The 20,509-nt window shown below is 36.2% G+C and overlaps 1 protein-coding gene across 3 annotated transcripts in view; it reads right to left on the bottom strand.

The window, feature by feature from the left end:
* Positions 1–7,072: 7,072 nt before the first annotated feature.
* LOC147614214 (uncharacterized) overlaps positions 7,073–20,509 on the bottom strand; it is a 48,854-nt gene continuing 35,417 nt past the window's right edge. For 2 of the 3 annotated variants that reach the window (XM_086780751.1, XM_086780752.1), the window contains one exon: positions 7,073–7,589. In XM_086780751.1, the coding sequence (XP_086636877.1) occupies positions 7,398–7,589 (192 nt within the window). In that variant the 3' untranslated portion in view covers positions 7,073–7,397. Of the gene's footprint in view, positions 7,590–11,660; positions 11,768–20,509 lie in introns of all 3 variants that reach the window. The other variant, XM_086780753.1, reaches the window with a different exon arrangement.

Here is a 20,509-nt window from a genome sequence, read left to right as displayed (position 1 = left end):
TGCATGTCCTCTAAATAATTATAACCAAAGTTTATTCTACACTACCCTTAGACATACCATCTTTCAACATCCTTCACATGCACTATAAATAATTATAACTAGAGCTCATTCCTACACTACTCTTAGATATACCATCACCTATGTTCATGATAATGTCTATCTGGATCAAACATCAACATATGCATACTATGAATTTTTGCCACCACCACATATGTACATGATATAGGCTACAATTTCTTCCTGCCACCCTTATCCATATTGCATAACAAAAATTTCCTTCATGAAAACAAATGCCTATGTGGGTCAAAATTTACACCCATAGGCTATATGATGTCTACCTCTAAGATTGTCCTGCTAAAAAAATATCTCTTTTAACATGCTTAGGTTTACTCAGAGCCTCCATAGTTACCATCTTCTACATATATATATGAATACAAGTCTACCTTTGCACACCAGGTATAAGTTGACCGCTTTAAACTCTTAGCATTAGTTGTATATCATGCCCACTATCTGCTTATAAATAATAGAGCAAATAATTATATCATGCAAACTGTCAAGGTAAGTATATACTAAAGGCTTTACTATTTGGGTCTAGAAAGACTCAAGGATATTTGTAGATTTTTTCATAAATTATGGAGCTTATATTGTTATGTATTCTAATATTTTTTGAGTGCTTATCAAATAATGTGCATATATATGTATAGTGGTAGAATTTGTCCCAAAAAATCCATTAAAAAAAGTGTCTTATATTTATGAAATTTATAAAATAATTTTTTATTTAAAAAAGATTGATATTTCTTTAAGTTATGTAGACTCCTATTTAATTTTGTGAGTCAAGTTTATTTTTATGTCACAAACAACAGCAGTTTATAAATCTACGAAGGTCACACGTGTTTTCAATCTTGAAAAAAAAAGCAAAATTCATGTATTTCTAAATTTATACATGGAATTCTAGAGATTTCACACATTTTGGGAGGGAATATTTTTAGGTAACCCTCGTCAATTACCTATTTTGCTCGCAATAGTGTTTCAGGTGTCATCAAATTTTTCCCTCTGTTTTGGTGACAATCCTCATCTTCCTCGTCGCTTGTAAGCTCTACATCTGGATCTATGATAGGTCCAACTATCTATTTTCTGTACCAGTCCAATTTGTATAGGGCACGCTTCACTCTCAATCCTTCTATTGAAATGTCTTGCCAATTCTTTTGATAATCTCGCAATGTGTCCTTTTGGCAGAAATCTTCTATGTCGGAGATATATATTCTTGTTGAGATTCTTGCTATATTTTGATCATAGCCAATCTCCGCATGGTAGACATGCCTTGTAACCCTTTTTTGATAGACCTACAAACAATCTAAGTCTTAGTGCAATTGTTATTTCACGTCACTTCAAATCCAAAGAAAGTAACTGTAATCATGTACCTAAAGAATAACCATAGGTAGGATATTCATGAATAGTCCATGTTAGAATGCCGCGAACATCAAAGCGTCATTCGCCCCTGTAGACTTGGACATGTCAAGCACTTTTATTCCTTTCCAAAGTTGTAGATCTTCAATGAGTGATGCCACACAAGTACACACTGATGTCTTTGACTTGTTGTTTTCCTGCATTGAAGTGATATGTTGAGTCATAGATTTCAAGAAGTATAAACATATCGGGTGGATACAATTTTAGACCATGTTGCTTGTGCATGTACCTAGAATTAGTAAACTCAATATTAGATGCTCCTTCCTTATGAACATGAATGGTGGTAGGTTGCAATTGATCAGCACCACTGGCCAAGTTGACCACTATCTTGATCTATGTGAAAATGGATTGATTCCATCGAGACCAACACCAAGTTTTGAGTGACGAGGTTCTTGACTAAATTCTGGTCATGTTTTATGAATGTGCTTGAAAGCTTCACAGTCATACGGAATGCGAAGAAGGATCCCGTCTATGCTCACATTCTTTGCCATCCAATCCATAAGCTTTAACAACTCCGGGCCACGAAATAAGTACTCTATTCGTGGGGATAATGGAAAATGTCTTTGAACCTTCTGAGGAATAAGTGTTACTCCCTCCTTAAAGCATGAAGCATCGTATTTGGGACAAAGAACGGAGTTTTGATGCTCTCCTCGATACAAAATGCAAGCATTGATGCATGCATGGATCGTTCCATAGTCAAGTCCAAGACTCGTAAGTCCAAGACTCGTCATCATCTTTTGTGCCTTGATCCTTGTTTTTGGGATGATGTTATCGGGCAGTAGAATCTTACTAGAAAGTCATCTACTGACAACAACAATAGTTTATTATAGGAAATAAGCATACCTATCACTTAGCATCCATGTATTATTGTATATGATCCACTTACATTAGTAATGTTGAAACTAATACATTGCTCTAAGAGTAGCGAGCTTGGAGATTTAGGATGAGGAAGGTCATAGATAATCTCGTCATAGAAGAACCCTCATATATCTTTGTGAGTGCTTCTTCTTGGGAGATATTTCTCATGAGTATCACTATCATCTGTATTACTCTAAAACCAATCATTAAGAAATCCAGTCATGTCATCAGCATCATGCTCCGCATCGTCAGGTTGTTCTGTTTGACATGTGTATTGCTCTCTCAACCTTTGAAAAATACTAGGATCCTGTGCTCTAAGAATCCGCAAACACTCTACTAACAATCGAGAGTGACCTTAATGATATAAGGGCACATCCTCTGTAATATCGTAGTATGGAACCTATGATCCAATAAGAACTAGACAATCATAAAGACATAATAATTCATAATAAGACAAGTGACAAAAAAGCACAAGTAAACACATTTGCAAAGTCTCATCAAATTAAATTCTGACATCATGTACACATGTTGTTTCAAATATACTCAAATTAATAGGACCTTTGGTGCCACAAGATATAATAAGTGAAAAATATAAATATACTAGTAGAATGTCATGGATCAAAGCCCATTATAAAAGACATGTGCACTAAAAATGCTATAAATACATCTATTCTCTATGTGGAGCTGTCGCATATGCCAACCATAATTCACTAGCAACTCCTCACCAACACACAACAATCTAATAGCATATTGACTACAATGTATCTAGGTACATCTCTACTCATGTGCACTCGCTCAGGACCAGTGTCACACTCCACAAAAGTACAATTAGTTCTTTCATTCCTCCCTCTACTGCTGTTGATTAGCCCTGATATATTTCCTTGAGTGTAAGGTCTACCATCCAGCCATAGAGGCAACATTAGCACATAGCCCATATGTGGTCATACTCTTGATGTAGTGAGCAAACTGATGCCATGGACCCCATGAATAGATAGTCCACAAAATATCATAAGAGTGACCTTAGAGTGAACTGGGACATGTTAATCCTGTGCAATAAAATGACATCGACCCCCGCCAGCAAACAATCGAGGATGGCGTGATCACATAGCGAGCACCCCAGAAGCTAAAAACCTCTCCATTAGCTCTGGAAGTGTTGCATGCAAGCAGACGCCATAATGTCTGTGATTATATGTCTTCATGAGAGGTAGTAGGCGACTGGGTAAGGAATGATTGCCAAACGTCTCGGATTGAGAACCAGGAGGTAATTGGTGCGCACATGCCTCCATTTGTAATTGAAGAACAGCTTGACTATGGTGTGTGTGAGGAAGCATAGATTGATCAAGCCCATGAAAGCCATCGTCATCATCAGAAAGATGTACAACTAGATTTGGCCATGATGATTGTACCTAGATGTATGTTATACATCACTTTGTCTATCAAGATCATATAGAATTTGAACGAGTCAATGTAGAATGCTTAGAAAAAGACATATCACTTACCATAGGTTGATCTTGTCTCTCTAGTACCGGTGCATTATGACATCTTCCAAACTCTAGCTTGTGGATATGGCATTGCCATCGTGTCCGTCGATGAGTGCCTCAACAATTCACACACCAACATGGAACTCTCTTCTCGTAGTATGTATATGCGTCATTAGCTTCATGCTGCACTGATCTAGAGGATGTCGCAGCAGAAGATGTCGATGTGGAGACGAGGACAAACCTCCTCTCCCTTATCATGGGAGCTCATAGGCATGCTGGAGGAGGCGGTGTATCGGACGATGAGTTGGAACCTATTTGCCATTGGAAAAAAATAAAAATTACAGCTTCAGCGGCGGCGGGCAGTAGCAAGAGTAGTAGCTCTCATCCTGCTTTACATCTGTGTGACTACATTAAGAGGCATCGTGTGGATAAAGCCCTCCTGCACACTCAACAAGTCAATGTTGGTGGTTGGTTTAACTTCATTCCCTTTTCCAAGTACACCCATTTTTAATCGGCAATCCTCATACATGTGATCTATCCCACAACCTGTGCATAAGGGAGTTAAGGCAGGGGTACTCACAAGGGTACTTTCCATCCCTTTCTTAACCAGAAACTTAGCTATACGGTGAGGTTAAGCACAATGATAGCATTGCATAGCTGGTTGTTTAGACATACTATTTAAGTCCCACCCTCATGGTGTTGCGACTGCTAGGTATAAAGGGGTACATGTTCTCACCCTCCATCACATAATGGCTCAGGATTTATGGGGGCGGGCTACTTGGTTTAGGTGGCTTGAAAATGATTTTGTTTGCTGCCTCCCTCTCCTCACCTTCTTTAAAAAAATTTGTCAAGGTCAACTCGTGAACTAGGGTTACTCGTGGTGGTAAAGGAGGTTGTGGTGGAAGGACTAGAGGTGGCAAGGGTACATCATGGATACCCTAAGGATACCTTGTTGGGCCACTTCATGGCCACGTTGAAGGGCATTGTGAGGCAAAGCTAGGAGTTACCTTGGATTAGGCGGTAAGGCGTATACGATAAGGGCCTAGGTTGAGTAGCTCTTTGGTGGTAGTAGTTTGATATTTTGTTTCCCATCTTTGGCAATAAGTCCAGTAGAGAGTTGGTCTAGGTGTATCAATTGTGGAAACTCTGTATTGGTGTGGTTTGTTCCATAAATTGAGCACCACAGTAGTCCTCTCTTGGAATAAGATGAGGTTGACCGGCCTAGTCCACGGCCTTGACCTATTCGCCATTGCTGGGTCAATTGTTATATCAATAAAGCAACTGCTAGCTTCTCTTCCCATTTTCTTGAAGAGGGTTCCTTCCCCTTCGCTTTGGATTTTGTATTTGTGGTTTTAAAGTAAGCTTCAAAAGTGCCTTCATGCAATTCTTGGGAAGGAGTTCCCTTGAAATTGTCTTCAAAATCCATGGCGCTTCTATAGCACTGCTCAAAGGAGGTGTGTCCAACCAAGAGCATATAGGGAATTATGCAAGGCCACACCTTCAAGTCCCTCTAGGAATCAACCGATCAGTCTTTCATCATAGAACTTGTCCCTATTCATTACAGCGAGAGTGAATTGATATAGTCTGGGATGGATTCTCTCTCCTTCTGCTTCACATTATGCAATTGTTTGACCAAGCTCCATCGAGTTCCTTGTCTCGAATACCCTACTTTGAAGGCCTCTTTCAAGGCATAAAAGATAGCCTTGTCTTTTGTTTTTAGTGATCAAAACCACTATCCCGCTTTTCCATCAAGTGTGAGGCCAAAGGCACTCACCTTAATCTAATTTTCTACATGGCCGAATGCTTCACAGATCTGGTTAAACATCTCCAAATGAGGAATGGGATCCCCCGACCCATCAAACTTAGTAATAAATTTGCTATGGGCCGGCTTGTTCGTTTCTGGTCTTGTGGCATCGACTGCATGGGTACTGGTGGTACAATCCCTGAAGCTACCCCCTCCCTATTTCCATGTCTAACCTCAACATTTCAAGTGTCAACTCTGCAATGGTTGAAGCTGGTGCACGTGGAGGTATGGATCCTTTAGTACACAGAACCCCACCAAGATAGGAAGCATAAGGCCAAAGAAATATACATTAAGTAATTTTTATGATTCTCTACAGAGTAACACTGAGTTCGAGCCTACGATAACGTAAGTACATGTTTCATGTTGTGCACAACATTGTGAAAAAGAATCTATTATCTATACTTTTAACGCTAAATTTGATTTTCTAAATGAGGGAAGGGCACATTTCCCTTCCAAGTTCCCACCATCATTGAAGTTCTATCCAATAATAACTAGACATGAATTCTCAAAATTTAGCATTATTACAAGTACTATGCTATCAATAATAAACTGCTACCGTGAAAAAAAAACAAGAAGCACATGAATTACACTAGTTGTACAACTTCAAAACATCTTGGGTTTGAAAACACATGTTCTTAAGTATTAGGAGAGTTATAAAAGATGTTACACCTATAAAATTTGAGTTTAGGTCAAGAGCCATACATGCAATCACTTTGATTCACGCTTAGATAGAATTAAACACACCTTTCTTTTGTGCAATAATTACCAAAAACATGCTTGACATTTGACACCACCATGGGTAACTTAGCTTGTGCACATGCTTAGTCACCACCATCATTTAATGATTCATAGTCTCATGTCATGATACATAAAATATATCAGATCTTAGTATAACTAAGATATCAAAGGCATGACTCATCAAAGAGTGTAAGATATCAAAGGCATGACTCATCAAAGAGTGTAAGATAAAATTTGCTTGTTTAATTTGGTAGAAGGAGATAAGGTGCATTGTTTTTAAATGATAAGACATTATAAAAAACTTATCAAGTACGTACACATATGTTATGTTGTCGAAGATTCAGATTATGAGTAAGTAAATTCAATCAAATGAGAAAGTCATAGTACACAAAATTTTTGATAATCACCATATCATATGCAAACCACACGTCATATGCGTGGCTTGTGATTTTTGATACCTTGGGAGGTCGGTAGACAACAAGTCCCATAGAGAAGTCACATAGATCATGTACAATGATAAAATTATCTCTCTCTCTCTCTCTCTCTCTTCACACACACACACACACACACACACACAAAGCCTACCGACATGCAATCATGTCAACATGCATGCAATCAGGTAAACAATAAAGGTGAACAAAATAAACCAAAAGAGGATGTAGCTTGCTACCACACCAAAAACACCCTGGCAATGTGGAATCGACACTACTATACAAAATACAAATTTTGAAGTCTTCTAGAAGCATTGATTTCATTTCACTTGATCTAAGGGCCGTTTCTTCAACAAGAGCTCACCATAACTTTTACACCTTGTACAAAGCTAAGTAATCTCCTCCAAACTATATAAATATGGGTGTGTGTGTCGGCATGAGTTGGTGTAGCTCAATGGCTCTCAAAGAGAGAGCCCAAGTTTGAAACCATCCCGGAATCTATAGGCTAAATGGCAAAAATTCCCTTAACCCATCATCTCAATACAAAAAATTTAAAAATTTAAAAAAAAAAAAACTACATAAATATAATATATACTATAGTGTGTTTTTTTCTAAGGTTCAATTTGGAGAATTTAGAGAGATTTGGTATGTGAGTATCATAACACACTCGGTGGGTATGGTGGAGGAGCATTCAGACCTAAAACTGCAAGTTTCCTTTTCTGCAAAGTCGGCGGGCAGCCAAACCTCGTCCCGGACGACCTTCATAGAAGCATTTCCTGCGAGAGACTTGCCTCGACATGTAAGCTCCACCTGGTTTCACACATCAAGACAGCAACAATAATTATTGCAGGCATGAGAAGAATGTCGCAATTAACTGCAGGAGCCCAAAACGCAATTCTGCATTATTTCTTAATTGAAATTAACAGAAAATTACAGGCAATTCTAATAGTATCCTTTCTGCATGCAGGAAGGCCAGAATACGTCTCTTTGTGAAGAATACCAATGCACTCGCGCTGCTTCAAAAATTATGTGGTGTTCCCCTAGCTGAAATTGAAAAATCCCAGTTGAAATTTGTTGTCTTGATTTTCAAGGGACAAAAATTATATGTAATCCCGATACTTAAAATCATAATCCTGATAGTTTTTCTATTTTTTAATGCTAAAAATTACATGTTTTAGTTATAATCTCTACTTTTTTGTTGCTAAATCTCGATTCCTTTGGAGTATTGTTTCTAAAAAAAGAACATTTGTTACCAAATTCTAGGATTTGGGTTTGGAATTTAAGAGTTTACGTCTAAAATACAAACAATTAATTATTATTCAACTATTTTCAAGATTAAGGATGGTACCCTTAATCTAATTTGAACCAATATTCCCATCCCTAATCTTTTAAATAACAAAGTTATTAATGGTTACCAAGGTTATAACTTACATAATCAAAGCTATGATTTTCATAAATAAAAGGAGCCATTTAGGACCCAAACGATCATAACTAGGGAAATAGGTATCTCATACTTATTCTTTAAAACTAGTTATATGATTAATCATTTATGTTTTTGAGGGAAAGCCCATAAACCAAACCCAAGGTTCATAGAGAGACATCATAACATATAACTTGTACTCATCATCATAACATATAACTTGTACTCATTCTTTAAGGCTAGTTAATTTAATCATTTATATTTAGAGAGAAAGCCTAGATATTTTTAAAGTTATAGTTAAGGCCCTATCTCTCTCCATCTAGGTTTAACTAGCTTATAGTTAAGGCCTAAGATAGGATTAAGGAGAGATAGGGCCTTAACTCATTGCTCTTTTGTTTTTTTGCCTTTATGCTCAAAAAAGATTTCCACTATCCATCTTCTATGGCCCAACCATCAAGTATTTCCACAATTTGCAATGTGTAAACATCCGAATTCTACATTTTAAAGGATTACACAACTCAACCTTTATAACTTTAAATCGACTATCTTCTTTAAACTTATATTAAAGCTCCATTGTAGTTATATGGTCATACATCTTTGAATATCATTAATATCAAGACCACTTAACACTCATGGATGAAGGTCACAAGTTACAAAGTGGAGAGTTGGAACATCATGCAACATCCATGAATGTTCAAGGTAAGGCGGTTAAACTAGTGTGAAAAACATCAGCCAACATCTTGATCATGTGCATTACATATATTCCTTATCAACCTACCACAATTCAAATGCGATCCATCATGAATCTCAATATCATCTTATTATAAACATTTATTGTAATAACTATGTCTGAAACATCATTATCCAACAAGCACTGCCAACTAATCAATGACAAGTAGATGAGTATCAAAACACTATTGGAGGCCCAAACTTAATTTGAGAAATCAAATGTTTAGGTGGCTTGAGAAAGCAAAGTTATTGGATGTACTAAGTTCTGTGGGTGCCTTGATCAACCCATTTTGAGACCCAACTTTAGCTTGTCCACTTTTTTTTATTTACATTCTTAATGGTGTTATTCATCAGCACATTATTTTGGCCATATAAAATTGTGTTGTTATATTGTTTATTCACATCATTCAATTGTATTATGCTAAGTGTTTATTCACATCATTCAATTATTGTGAGCACTAAGTGATTTTATCAAAACATGCCAACTATATTGTTTTATGTATTGCAAACCACATATTCCTAGGTATTTCTTGCCTTTTAATTTATTTTTGTATCAATGAAACAAGCTACAACTACACAAACAATGCAACATATGTTGGGATGTTGCTTGGTCATATCGCATGACCATACCATGTGCCATGCCATGATTGAAGTCATGTTTTTTAGTAATATGATTCATGAAATTGTGGTAAATTATGATACTCTTTGACATTCACAAACTTACATATTTTTTACGAATCATATAATTAATAGTTCCCCCATGAGTAGATCCTGTTATAGTCACAAGGGGTCTTACTCTTCCCACTAGAAGGCGCTACAACTTGTGGTCACAAGGTGACCAATATACCAATGGGGGCATATGGAGATTTGAATTTGGGACTCCCTTCTCTGAGTCATAAGCCCTCACTCCTGGACTATGTGCCCCTTGGTGGTTAGCCTAGAAGGGTTGAGTACTCAAGTACTATATATTGATCAACTAAACCACTAACTATATTCACATTTGAAATAGTGCTTAGATCGAAATCATGTAATGTGGCTATATGTTATCTATATTAGAATTTTTATCTTAGTTTGTGGCTATCTTGTTTAGCACAATACAACACAATGAAAATTGACCTTTGTGACCTTTCAAAAAGAACTTTTGTGCAAGAAATAATATTGAATCTTAAAATAAAGCATTCACTAAGAAAGAATGAGAAATCTAGTGAGAACATCTTGCTCAACTAGCTCGTGACTATAGACATAGTTCATAAACTTGTACAGGCTACATACAAGCTTTTTTAGAAGGATATCTTTTAAAATATTAATGACATCCAAGAATTAGAGATGTAGAACTTTTACATAAGTATATATGTTGACTAGTCATGATCACCCCTTGAATTTGAGGGATTCTGAGATACTGACATGTGAATGATATCTAGTAGGTCATAAACCTAAGCATAGAGACTATTTGATTTTGATGTACTAACAAGTAGGTCACAAACCTAAGCATATAGATTATTTAATTTTATAAGAAAGGTATCTCTCATCTAAGCTCTTAAAGGGTTCACTAAGTGTATGTATTGAACCCCTTTCTTAAGAAATTAGACATGAAATTGGACAGTATTAAATGACTCCCTTCTCTTTTCAAACTCACATTTTTTTTAAAAAATTACATAAAAAGACTCCTATGCTGATAGAAATTTGTCTTTGAAAATGTTCTTCTAAAAACCGTGTGCATTAGAAGAAATTTGGACTCAAATTGGGCCCTTTAAGGATTACTACATATACTCTCTCTGCAAAAATGGACTCATGGCAAAATTTTTGTAAATCAACTCAGAAGTGAATGGAGTTTGGACATTTGGAATCTAATCTTCGAGACGTGCCACATCATCATCACCAAACTTGGGGACTTCTTGAATATGCAAATCAACTCAGAAGTGAGCGAAGTTTGGACATTTGGAATCTACTCTTCAAGATGTGTCACATCATCATCACCAAACTTGGGGACTTCTTGAATATGCAAAAATTACCTATCATGCTATGTATCATTAGAAAGGTCTCGAATAGTAGATTCCAAATGTCCAAACTCCACTCACTTCTGAGTTGATTTATAAAAATTTCACCATGAGTTCATTTTTGTAGAGAGAGAATGTGTAAAAAAATCCTTAAAGAGTCCAATTTGAGTTTAAATTTTTCCTAATGTTAAATCTATGCTATCTGTAATTTACCATCATACAATTTAGTACTTTTATTAGCTTTATAAGACTCTTATAAAGCTATCTATAATTTACCATCATACAATTTAGTACTTTTGTTAGCTTTATAAGACTCTTATAACTATCAATTAGTCTATATATTAATTTGTGGTTTGCTCATATACCAATAACCAAATATAAATCCATAGATTGTGTACTACTTCTAGATTCTACTTTACATGGCTTCCACATGGACTTAGGAAATCTATTATGAATACTTGTGATGAAGAGGCTTCTCTTAAGTTTAAGGAATATTTTATCTTAACTTTAAGGATCTGTCAACTAAAAATGGTCAGGAAAGAATGAGCTATTTTTTCAAGTAAGGTGTTATCTGAAAGAAAACTTTAAATTTCGGAAGTAAAAAAACATTGGTGTTTTCTTAGAGTTAGTTCATCTTTGATTGAGAAGCATTTGCAAGTGATGCCTCACGTTATCTTTTGTGTTTTAATGATAAATCAAAAAGATAATTGAACCAACAAAATAAATTAATCTTACTCAATTAAAAAAGAGCAGCATGATGAGAAAGATAACCCCCAAGCCCCTCCGCTTCTTGAAGTAAGCAGTGGGGTGGATCCCACCCCATCAAAGCACTTTTTTTTACCCTAAACGAAAAGAAAGAAGGTGGCTATAAGAATGAGTACAATATCAAGAAGAGAAGCAACAAAAAATAGTTGTGGGTGACATGGTTACTGTGAGTGTGTATGTAGCCCTAGCTCTTAGGTTTGAACCTTGTCATTGCCAACTTCTCTACACTCTTACAAACACTGATCCTTAAGGATACAAAACTTTTAGTGTGAGAATTTAGAAAAAATTCTAACTACTAGGATCTAAGGTATGCATAAAAGTGTATATTGGCAAAATCTCTTTATCATCAAGAAAGGGTTACCTCGCATTGCAAAGACTAAGCTAGGGGCTCGCCAAGGCCACATGTTGACCTCATTGTATCAATTTACTTATCTCAAGATTTTAAGGTCACAACTATGATAATGTTTACAGCATTTGGTTTGAAATTTTCAATGAAGTTTTAGTTTTAGTTATATTTTTTGGTGCAGAATTTTGTTATTCAACATTTTCTTTTTAAAATTTTTTTTATTGAATTATTCTCACTAAAGAGATTACACATTTGTCTCATTGACATTCTTGATAATATTATGACTAAGGAATATGGAAACTTAAGCTAGCTAGAGTTCTTATGGTCTTCTACCTTGCTCTGGAGAGAAATGAAAGATTGTGTTGATGGGCTATTCAAGAGATTACACATCTTTCTCACACTAACATTCTCAATAATATTATGACTAAAGAATATTTGTAGTCTTGGGATACTTATCCAATTGATGACAATTAGATTGTGCCAATGCTAGGAAATGAAATGCAAGTTCCTAGCTCAATCAATGGTCCCTTATGTTTTTGAATTTTTAAAAAAAGAAGAAAACGACACACAACTTGCCTCTTCACATGGGTGTTTCTTGTGGTGCTAACATCGAACTTATCAAGAGTAACCAATGAATCCTTTCCTAAACTACTTTCCACAACATTCACAGCATCAAAACTATAATTTTTTCCTCAAGCACACACACCTTATTCTTCCATTTTCCACACAATGCATTATCAAAATGCAAAGGCAACAATGAATAGTATGCAATGGGAGCTAAAACTCAAAGAGTATGGAAGAAACAAAGGTGTTTCCCTGGCAGCGGCGCCAAAAATGTATGCTTGACCACACCTCCAAGAGGGAATCTACACATTCACCTAATGGATGAGCAATGAAACAGAACCGTCGTGGGGTTCTTACCAATGCTTCAAGCTCGTGTCTCTTGAAGCCTCCAAGTTCGCATGTAAGCTCGAAAATCCAAGCTCCACCTCCACTCTATCACTGTGGAGTTGCTCACACCATCACATAGACTAATCACACTCTCTCTCACTCTCTCATACAAGCATAAACACACAAGCATGAAAGAGGCACAATGCTAGAATGCTCTTACTCCTCACTCTCTCACAAGTACAAGAGAAGAGCTCTCAATAACATAAAGGGGATTGTATCCTTTCATTATGAGAAAATACCTTATATACAATTGGCCCTTATTCACACTTGGGTGCCCAAAACTTACTAACTAGGCCTTGGGTATGGCCAATGTCTCATAATGTACAACCTTTATGATGCCTTTACATGACACTTATTAATGTACTCAATTGAGGATCATAGTGTTAATCCAAATGGGATTAACACCTATAAACCTATAAACATATAAACCTATAAAAGCTTTAAAGCTTGGTACTCTAAAGCTTTATACTTTAAAAGCCTTAAAGAGCTTAAAAGCTTTTAAAATTTTATAAGGCTTAAACTAAAGCTTTAAGCCTAGCTTTCAAAAAAAAAGGGGAAAAAAAAGCCTATAAGGTAAGCGTAAAAGCTTTGTATTTTAAAAACTTTAAAAAGTTTACATTCAAAAGCTTTCTCCTCTAAAGCTTTAAAAGCTATAAAGCTTTAAACTCTTTTAAGCTTTATATTTAAAAAGCTTAACAAACTCTTCATTTCAAAGGTTTGCAAAATCTTAAGTCTATAAAATTAATAAGGCCTCATAGTAAAACCTTACAAAAGTGTTACTTTTGGAAATTGAGCATCGATGGCTACAAGAAAGAGGAGAAATTTAAGGATTTATCAAGGGTTCAAGTGTAATTTGAGCATCAACATTCTCCACCACACGGGCTTCTTCGACATCTTTTTCTACACGAGTCAATCATGAGAATGACGACTTCTCTCTCGAGCAAGAGGGTAATCTTGAACATGAAGGTATTTTCCATGATCTGGATATGCCTAAAACCTATTAACAAAAGGAGACTTAACTCCATAGAGACTAGTCATGTCATTAAGTTAACTCTTAGATTTTGTGGACCTTTCAACATTATAACGAAGAACATCTTGTCCCTTAGTCTATCATTTACCATGAGACCATCGTCACACATCAACAAATTTAAGGCGGTAAAACAACAACACTTTGAAATTAAGAAGAAAATTGATGAAGATGAAGTTATTGCTGTATTGCACAGGTAACACTTATGTTAAGTATCTTGTGACTTTTAAGAATGATCCTATTGAAAGATCCCAAATGGTGTCAGAAAAGTTCTTACGTTCGTACCAAAATCTCATCCATGCAATTGAGGTCAATGACACGAGCAAGAGGTAATGTTAGTCATAACCTCTTATAGGACACCACTTTAAGCCAAAAAGATAGTGCACACATATTTCCACAGAGCACGTCGTGGCATCTATGGCCCCACAATCATGGGTAAAAATACCTCTTATAAATGCCATAAGACACCACTTTAAGCCAAAACAGGTAGTGCACACATGGCATTGAGGTGTCCATGGCCCATGGACAATCATGGGAAAAAATACAAGGCACTATTGAGCTAAAAAACAATGTCACACAAATATAAAGAAAAGTCAAAACATACACAAGTATGCATGATGCACTTGAGAACTTGGAGAATCACCAATCTTCTTTCTTATACCTCCAAGATTTTTCTTGCCATTTCAGTATGCCACATGCAACACGGATATTGCCTAGCCTTGCAAGACCTAATATCCAAATGGGCTCCTCTTGAAATCCAAAATATCATGCCATGCTCTTTAACTCCATATCATATGAGCCATACGCATGCCCACGTTTGAAATGCTTTGCATGTGTCCAGTTTGTAACATTCCCCCCAAGCTTCTAATGAGTTGCCAGGAGCTAATAGAGAACTAGGCTAAAAGACACACACAAATATGTAGCATTACCCTCCATATTGTGCTTGCATGTCCATGAGACCTATAGCAGTTACAAATAGGAAAGCACACTAACCACATTATTTTACACAAGCCGATAGATGGTGTGTGGCATTTTGTCATCACCCACCATATTGTGCTTGCATGTCTATGAGACCTACAACACTTACAAATAGGAAAGCACACCAACCACATTATTATACACAAGCCTATAGAGCTTGTGTGTGGCATTCCGTTCATCACCTTCTTAAATGCTCCTAGAGTCTTCACAAGAAAACCTTGTCTTGCTTCCTATGAGCAAGGTAACACTCACAAGTATGTGGAAGGTGTGACCCACCAGTCACACCGTGCCCACATGCCCATAAGACTAAGAGCCACAATCCGATGCCACAAGTATGTGAGTACGCAAGGTAACACACAAGTATGTGAGTACGCAAGGTAACACACAAGCATGTGGGCAACAGTGTGACCATAGTTGCATTGCCCATATGCTCAAAAGGCTAAGAGCAACAACCTACTGATGTACATAAAAAACCCATGATGCTTGGTCATAAGTTCCTGTGATAGCATCTAAAATCAATTATTCTATGGCTTTTAGCCATAAAGCCTACGTCCCCTCTACTACCATATTTCATGGTATGTATTCATGATTCATATCCAACCACCCTTATCATAAATGAGTTCTAAAGCTTGCTCTACCAAGCCATGAATATAATAAGTTCTCCAAAACCTGTAGGGAATCCACACATGATATACATGGTAGCTCTATGTATATCCTATGTCTTTCTGAGATGTCATAACATTATGTTCTTTTATGGTTGTTCAGCTCAGCAAGATATTTTTTTGCACACACACAAGAATGGAATGTAATCCATGTTGTTCTTGCAACCTTATATGCCTTCAACCTTAAACATTACATGCTTACCATAAATAATTCCAAGAAATTCCCACAATAAGGATATGTTGTTTACATAGCTTTTTGACCAAAATTGGTGCTTTGATATCACATGTTTCATGTGTATTCAAGAAAATGATTATTTCATGTCAAAATTGATATCATGTGACATGTAGAATATATCATGTCCCAAAAACTCATTCACTAAGGAATGATATATTTTGACTTTAATTCATCGATTACCTCTATGAAGTAATTATAGTAATATGCAAAAAAAAGAAATCACATAGGAATTGCCTCCGCAAAGTAATTTTAGTAATATGCAAAAAAGGTAATCATAATTTCAACTGGCACAATACTCCCTATAGTAACTACATCAATAGAATGCTCATAGCATGTATGTAGAAAGCTTATTTTCTTCTCCTTGTAAGGCTTCTTTGGCTCCAGATGGTTATAGCCAACAACATATCATCCAAAGAGGGTAGCAAAATGTTTACATGATCAAGATAATCATTTATTTGTATGTGAAGTTTACCAATTATAGGTATCACATCCATCCTTTGACTTCAAAGGCAACATCTTCATTATTTTGCATGCCCATATCTTCTAGGACTATGGAAATAGCCAAATGTATAGATATAAATTTCAAATAGAAACGAAGGAGCATCATAGTCCATTACATAGCTCTTCTGGCAAACTATTGATGCTAGTGTTGTTGCCAACATTATAGCTAGCTTTGTGCTACAAAAAGTTATATGTGCATCTTGTGCACTTTGTTTCGTGTATAGCATCGAGTAAACATTTTTATGGTCATACATCAATGGTAAATTGTACCAAATTATCTACCTCATGCATGGACCTATGCATGCCACCACTGTGTATAACCTGCTAGCAACTCTCTCAAAGCCATGCTGGTCACACCATGTGGTACATGCATCCATGCATAAGGAAATTCCTCTAGCACAACCAAATATGTAAGAAAAGCAACCTGTGTTGCTCTCCAACAACTAGCCACTCAAACCAAGAGATGTAATTAAACCTCCCTCCAAATGTTATGGTTAAACTGGTGGATCAACCTAGCCTTTTAGGTCTAGGCCTCCGTACATAGTGATGCCATACAAAGGACACAATGGTCTTGGTATCACCTCTCCACTCCACTCCTTTAGATGCTACAGCCTCAAAAGTAACTTTCAAAGTAGAGACTTTTTAAGAACTATGTTGTCAAAGATAAAAACACATTTGGTGATCTTGATGGCCTTACTCAAATGAGCTCATAAGAGCACAATAATCTACTATGGTTTCTTTCTTGCTCCTACATACTACTACACTTAGCATATACTTTCATGACTTTTTATAGTCTTTCTCTCCTTGTTAAGTCGAATATGCCTAGATATTTTGATGTAGAGGAAAAATAAGCACTTCACCTCCAAAATCTCTAGAATGAAAGGGGCTATGATCAATAGCAATAGCGAGAACATAGTTAGTACACACACTCAATAGACAAGGTAGAGTAGAGAAGCTAGAGCTCTTATTCTCACATAAGGGAAGTGTCTATTCTCATTACTTGAGTTATCTTTTATTCAAACTTGCTAAGTGCCTAGGCACCCAGACTTGGACAACTGACCTTAGTCTAAATAGTGTATATGTGTGTTCAATAACTAATATACATTCCATTGATGTAAGCATTGCACTTAGCTTGGTCATCCCTTGTTTACATTGTTATAAGTGCATTAGAGCAAAACAAATTTAATAGATATACATTAAGTACTAAAATCGAGCATGCTAACTTATAAAGTGATCTAAAGTAAGAGATTTTATGGCATAGGTTTATAATAGCTCCAACTTTGTAAAATATATGTTGATGGAACCCGTAAAAGCCACTTGCTTAGTTAACCCGTAAAAGCCACTTGCTTAGTTAACCCGTAAAAGCCACTTGCTTAGTTAACTAGAGAATAAGAGATTTTTTATGGAGCAAACTTGTAATAGCTTCGACCTTGTAAAAGATGTGTCGATGGAACCCGTCAAAGCCACTTGCTCATCAAAGCCAAAGAATTTGTTAACATTCCACTTTGACTAGATATTATTAAAAAGTGACAACAACTATACATTTGAAGCTCGAACACTTGTAAATACTTTTGACAATGGAAATTATCATTGGGGAGACCAGCCAGAGCCATCCGCATGGTAAGGGAGGAATCAGTTATTAACATCTTCTTGATGTAGGTATGTCCTCAAACCTATGCAATGGAAGAAAAGTCAAGGGGTTGGTCGATGTGTTAAAGAAGAAAAAGTTGGGGTCTTTAAAGGTTAGCCTACTAGTGTCATTTGATGAGGTTCTAGATGTCAAGTACCATGCATGTGCCTGGGTAAAAACGATGAAAAATTGTCTAATGCATGCACTCAAAAAACAAGCATCTATATGCTTTACATTAAAAGAACATAATCTTCTGCAAGAAAAGCACATGGGCTAGGTGCTCCACATGATGTTGGGTTGTACCTTTGCCAGTGTTGCCAGTGCCAAGGTCTCCCCATCCAAAATTGTTCCTGGAGGGTTTTCATTGTCAAGGCTTCTATCGTAGTAGCAAGATTGTGTGCATCACTATGTGTGTATATAGAAGCTAAGGGCAAGGAGGATGTTTTTAAAGGTTTTTAGATTAAAATATGCTTTGGTACAAAATATGACATGCAACACTTAAAAGCAAGACTATGTCTTTAACCTAAAAGTCTTGAGCAACCTTGAATCTTATGCTAGTTTCTATTTTGGGCGACTCTCTAGCATGCAATGTTGTTGTACAAAAGTGCAAATATTTTCTTGTTTTTAGAAAGAAGCAATGCTAGTAGCAGACTATGCTAATGGTTGGAAAGCCCATGAGCAACTCTATGCGTGAAATATGTTTCTTGTTTTTCTAAATATGTGTGCACGAAATATGTTTTTTGTTTTTCTAAATATGTGTGCATGAAATATGTTTTTCTAAATATGTGTGCACAAAATATGTTTTTATGTTTTTCTAAATATGTGTGCATGATTTTTTTTAGTGAAAACCCATGGGCAACTCTGTGCTTGAAATATTTTTTATGTTTTTTTGAATATGTACATGTGCTGTGCAGGAAAAGAACAATGCTTTCAGCTGGACAAGGCTGATGGTGGTGACCAAGACTTGGACTCTTATGGTGGCCATAATAAATTTTTTGGAAGTGGGAATCATAATTGCTACTTTTTGCACCTAGGCAACTTCTCTATTGTTAAAAATATTCAATAAGTGGAAGAGTAACCTTAATTCTTTGGTTAATCTTAACTTAATTGTGCTATTAAAAATAGTATTTACTAAATTTAGCTAGTCTTACTAAAAATAGTCAGTTATTGATAATGACTATTTGCTTCACTGTGAGAGGATGTGAGATAAGCCTTTCTTGCTCTGACAGTTAAAAATAACAGTTTCTATATAACCTGTTAAAAATGGCAAGGTTCAACATGTTGCTTGAATTTAACAGACACTTATTTTTAACCCATATTTAAATTCTTGCGAAGATTTGGGATCATTCTATCAATCTTTTTTTTGGTAGGAGAAATAGATTGCAAGGGATCATTGGAGAGACTAAGTTGAGAAGGGTGGCTCCCTTTTCTCCTTGAGTTATCAGATTGGGTTGAAACTTTACATACATGTAGAGACAGTGATGAGCTAACCACCTATATTAAATCTTGGCATCGTCTGACTTAATTAGCTCTTGTAAGAATCTAGGTGGAGAAATTACCGGCTTCCTTAAATGGTGGTGTTCACATTGGTATATGAGGCTTGTTTTGATTAACTAAAAAAATGACTTATTGATGTTAGAGTGATGAGATATTATTGACATGTAGTAAAGATTATTGTTAATCTCCAGTCTTTGTGAGTCCATGTTGCTCTTTAGATGGCCAGGTGGGAAATGCAAAAAGAAAGGTTTAGTCATTTTGCTCCAAGAGTGCTAAAACTAGGCTTATAATATGTTTTTAGGCTTCAATTTTTGTTATGGTCTTGTACCGTGTTAATTTTGACATGGGCAATCACTATGTAAAGCCATACCTTGTTTTGAACATGTTTACCCCTTATTTTGGTGTCAGGTGGGAAAGTTTGCAAGTTTCCCAACCAGGTGTTCAACATCATTACAACATGTAGTCTTCAAGACAGGTCATAGAAACTATGCAAATCATGCCCGTTTGAGTGGAGGTGTAGTATGAAGCAAGTCCAAGGTCCTGGCACTATGAGTGAAGCCTTGTTGAAAACTCAGTAAGGGAGGTATCTTTTTTACTAGGCTTTGGAAATCTAGAGGTCTTGTCTGTCATGGAGCTTCCCTCATTGTATAATCTAAGTCCCAGAAACTAGTTCTTTTCTAGTGGTTAACGTGCCTAAGCATCCAAAATAGTTCAAGATTTGATGCCACCATAGTGAATTGCATATAGAACCTGTGCAATAGCATGTGTAAATTTAACATCCAAGAAATTGTTTCGGAGCAGATAGAGAAATTTGGATGTCCTCTAATTAGCTAATACAAAACTTCTACTTGCGGATCACTTTGATTATCAAGAAAAATCATACCAGATGATACTAGAATGGGTGGAGGTTTGCATACTTTTGAACATGTGTATTCTTGTATATTAAAATTAGAGCATCGAAAGGCTATGTTTTTACCAGGCATGGTATCTTG

This window comes from Cibotium barometz, chromosome 42, assembly GCF_041138505.1.
Source record: "Cibotium barometz isolate CiBa-2024 chromosome 42, ASM4113850v1, whole genome shotgun sequence".
Taxonomy (NCBI): domain Eukaryota; kingdom Viridiplantae; phylum Streptophyta; class Polypodiopsida; order Cyatheales; family Cibotiaceae; genus Cibotium; species Cibotium barometz.
This window is presented reverse-complemented; position numbering and strand designations above follow the sequence as displayed.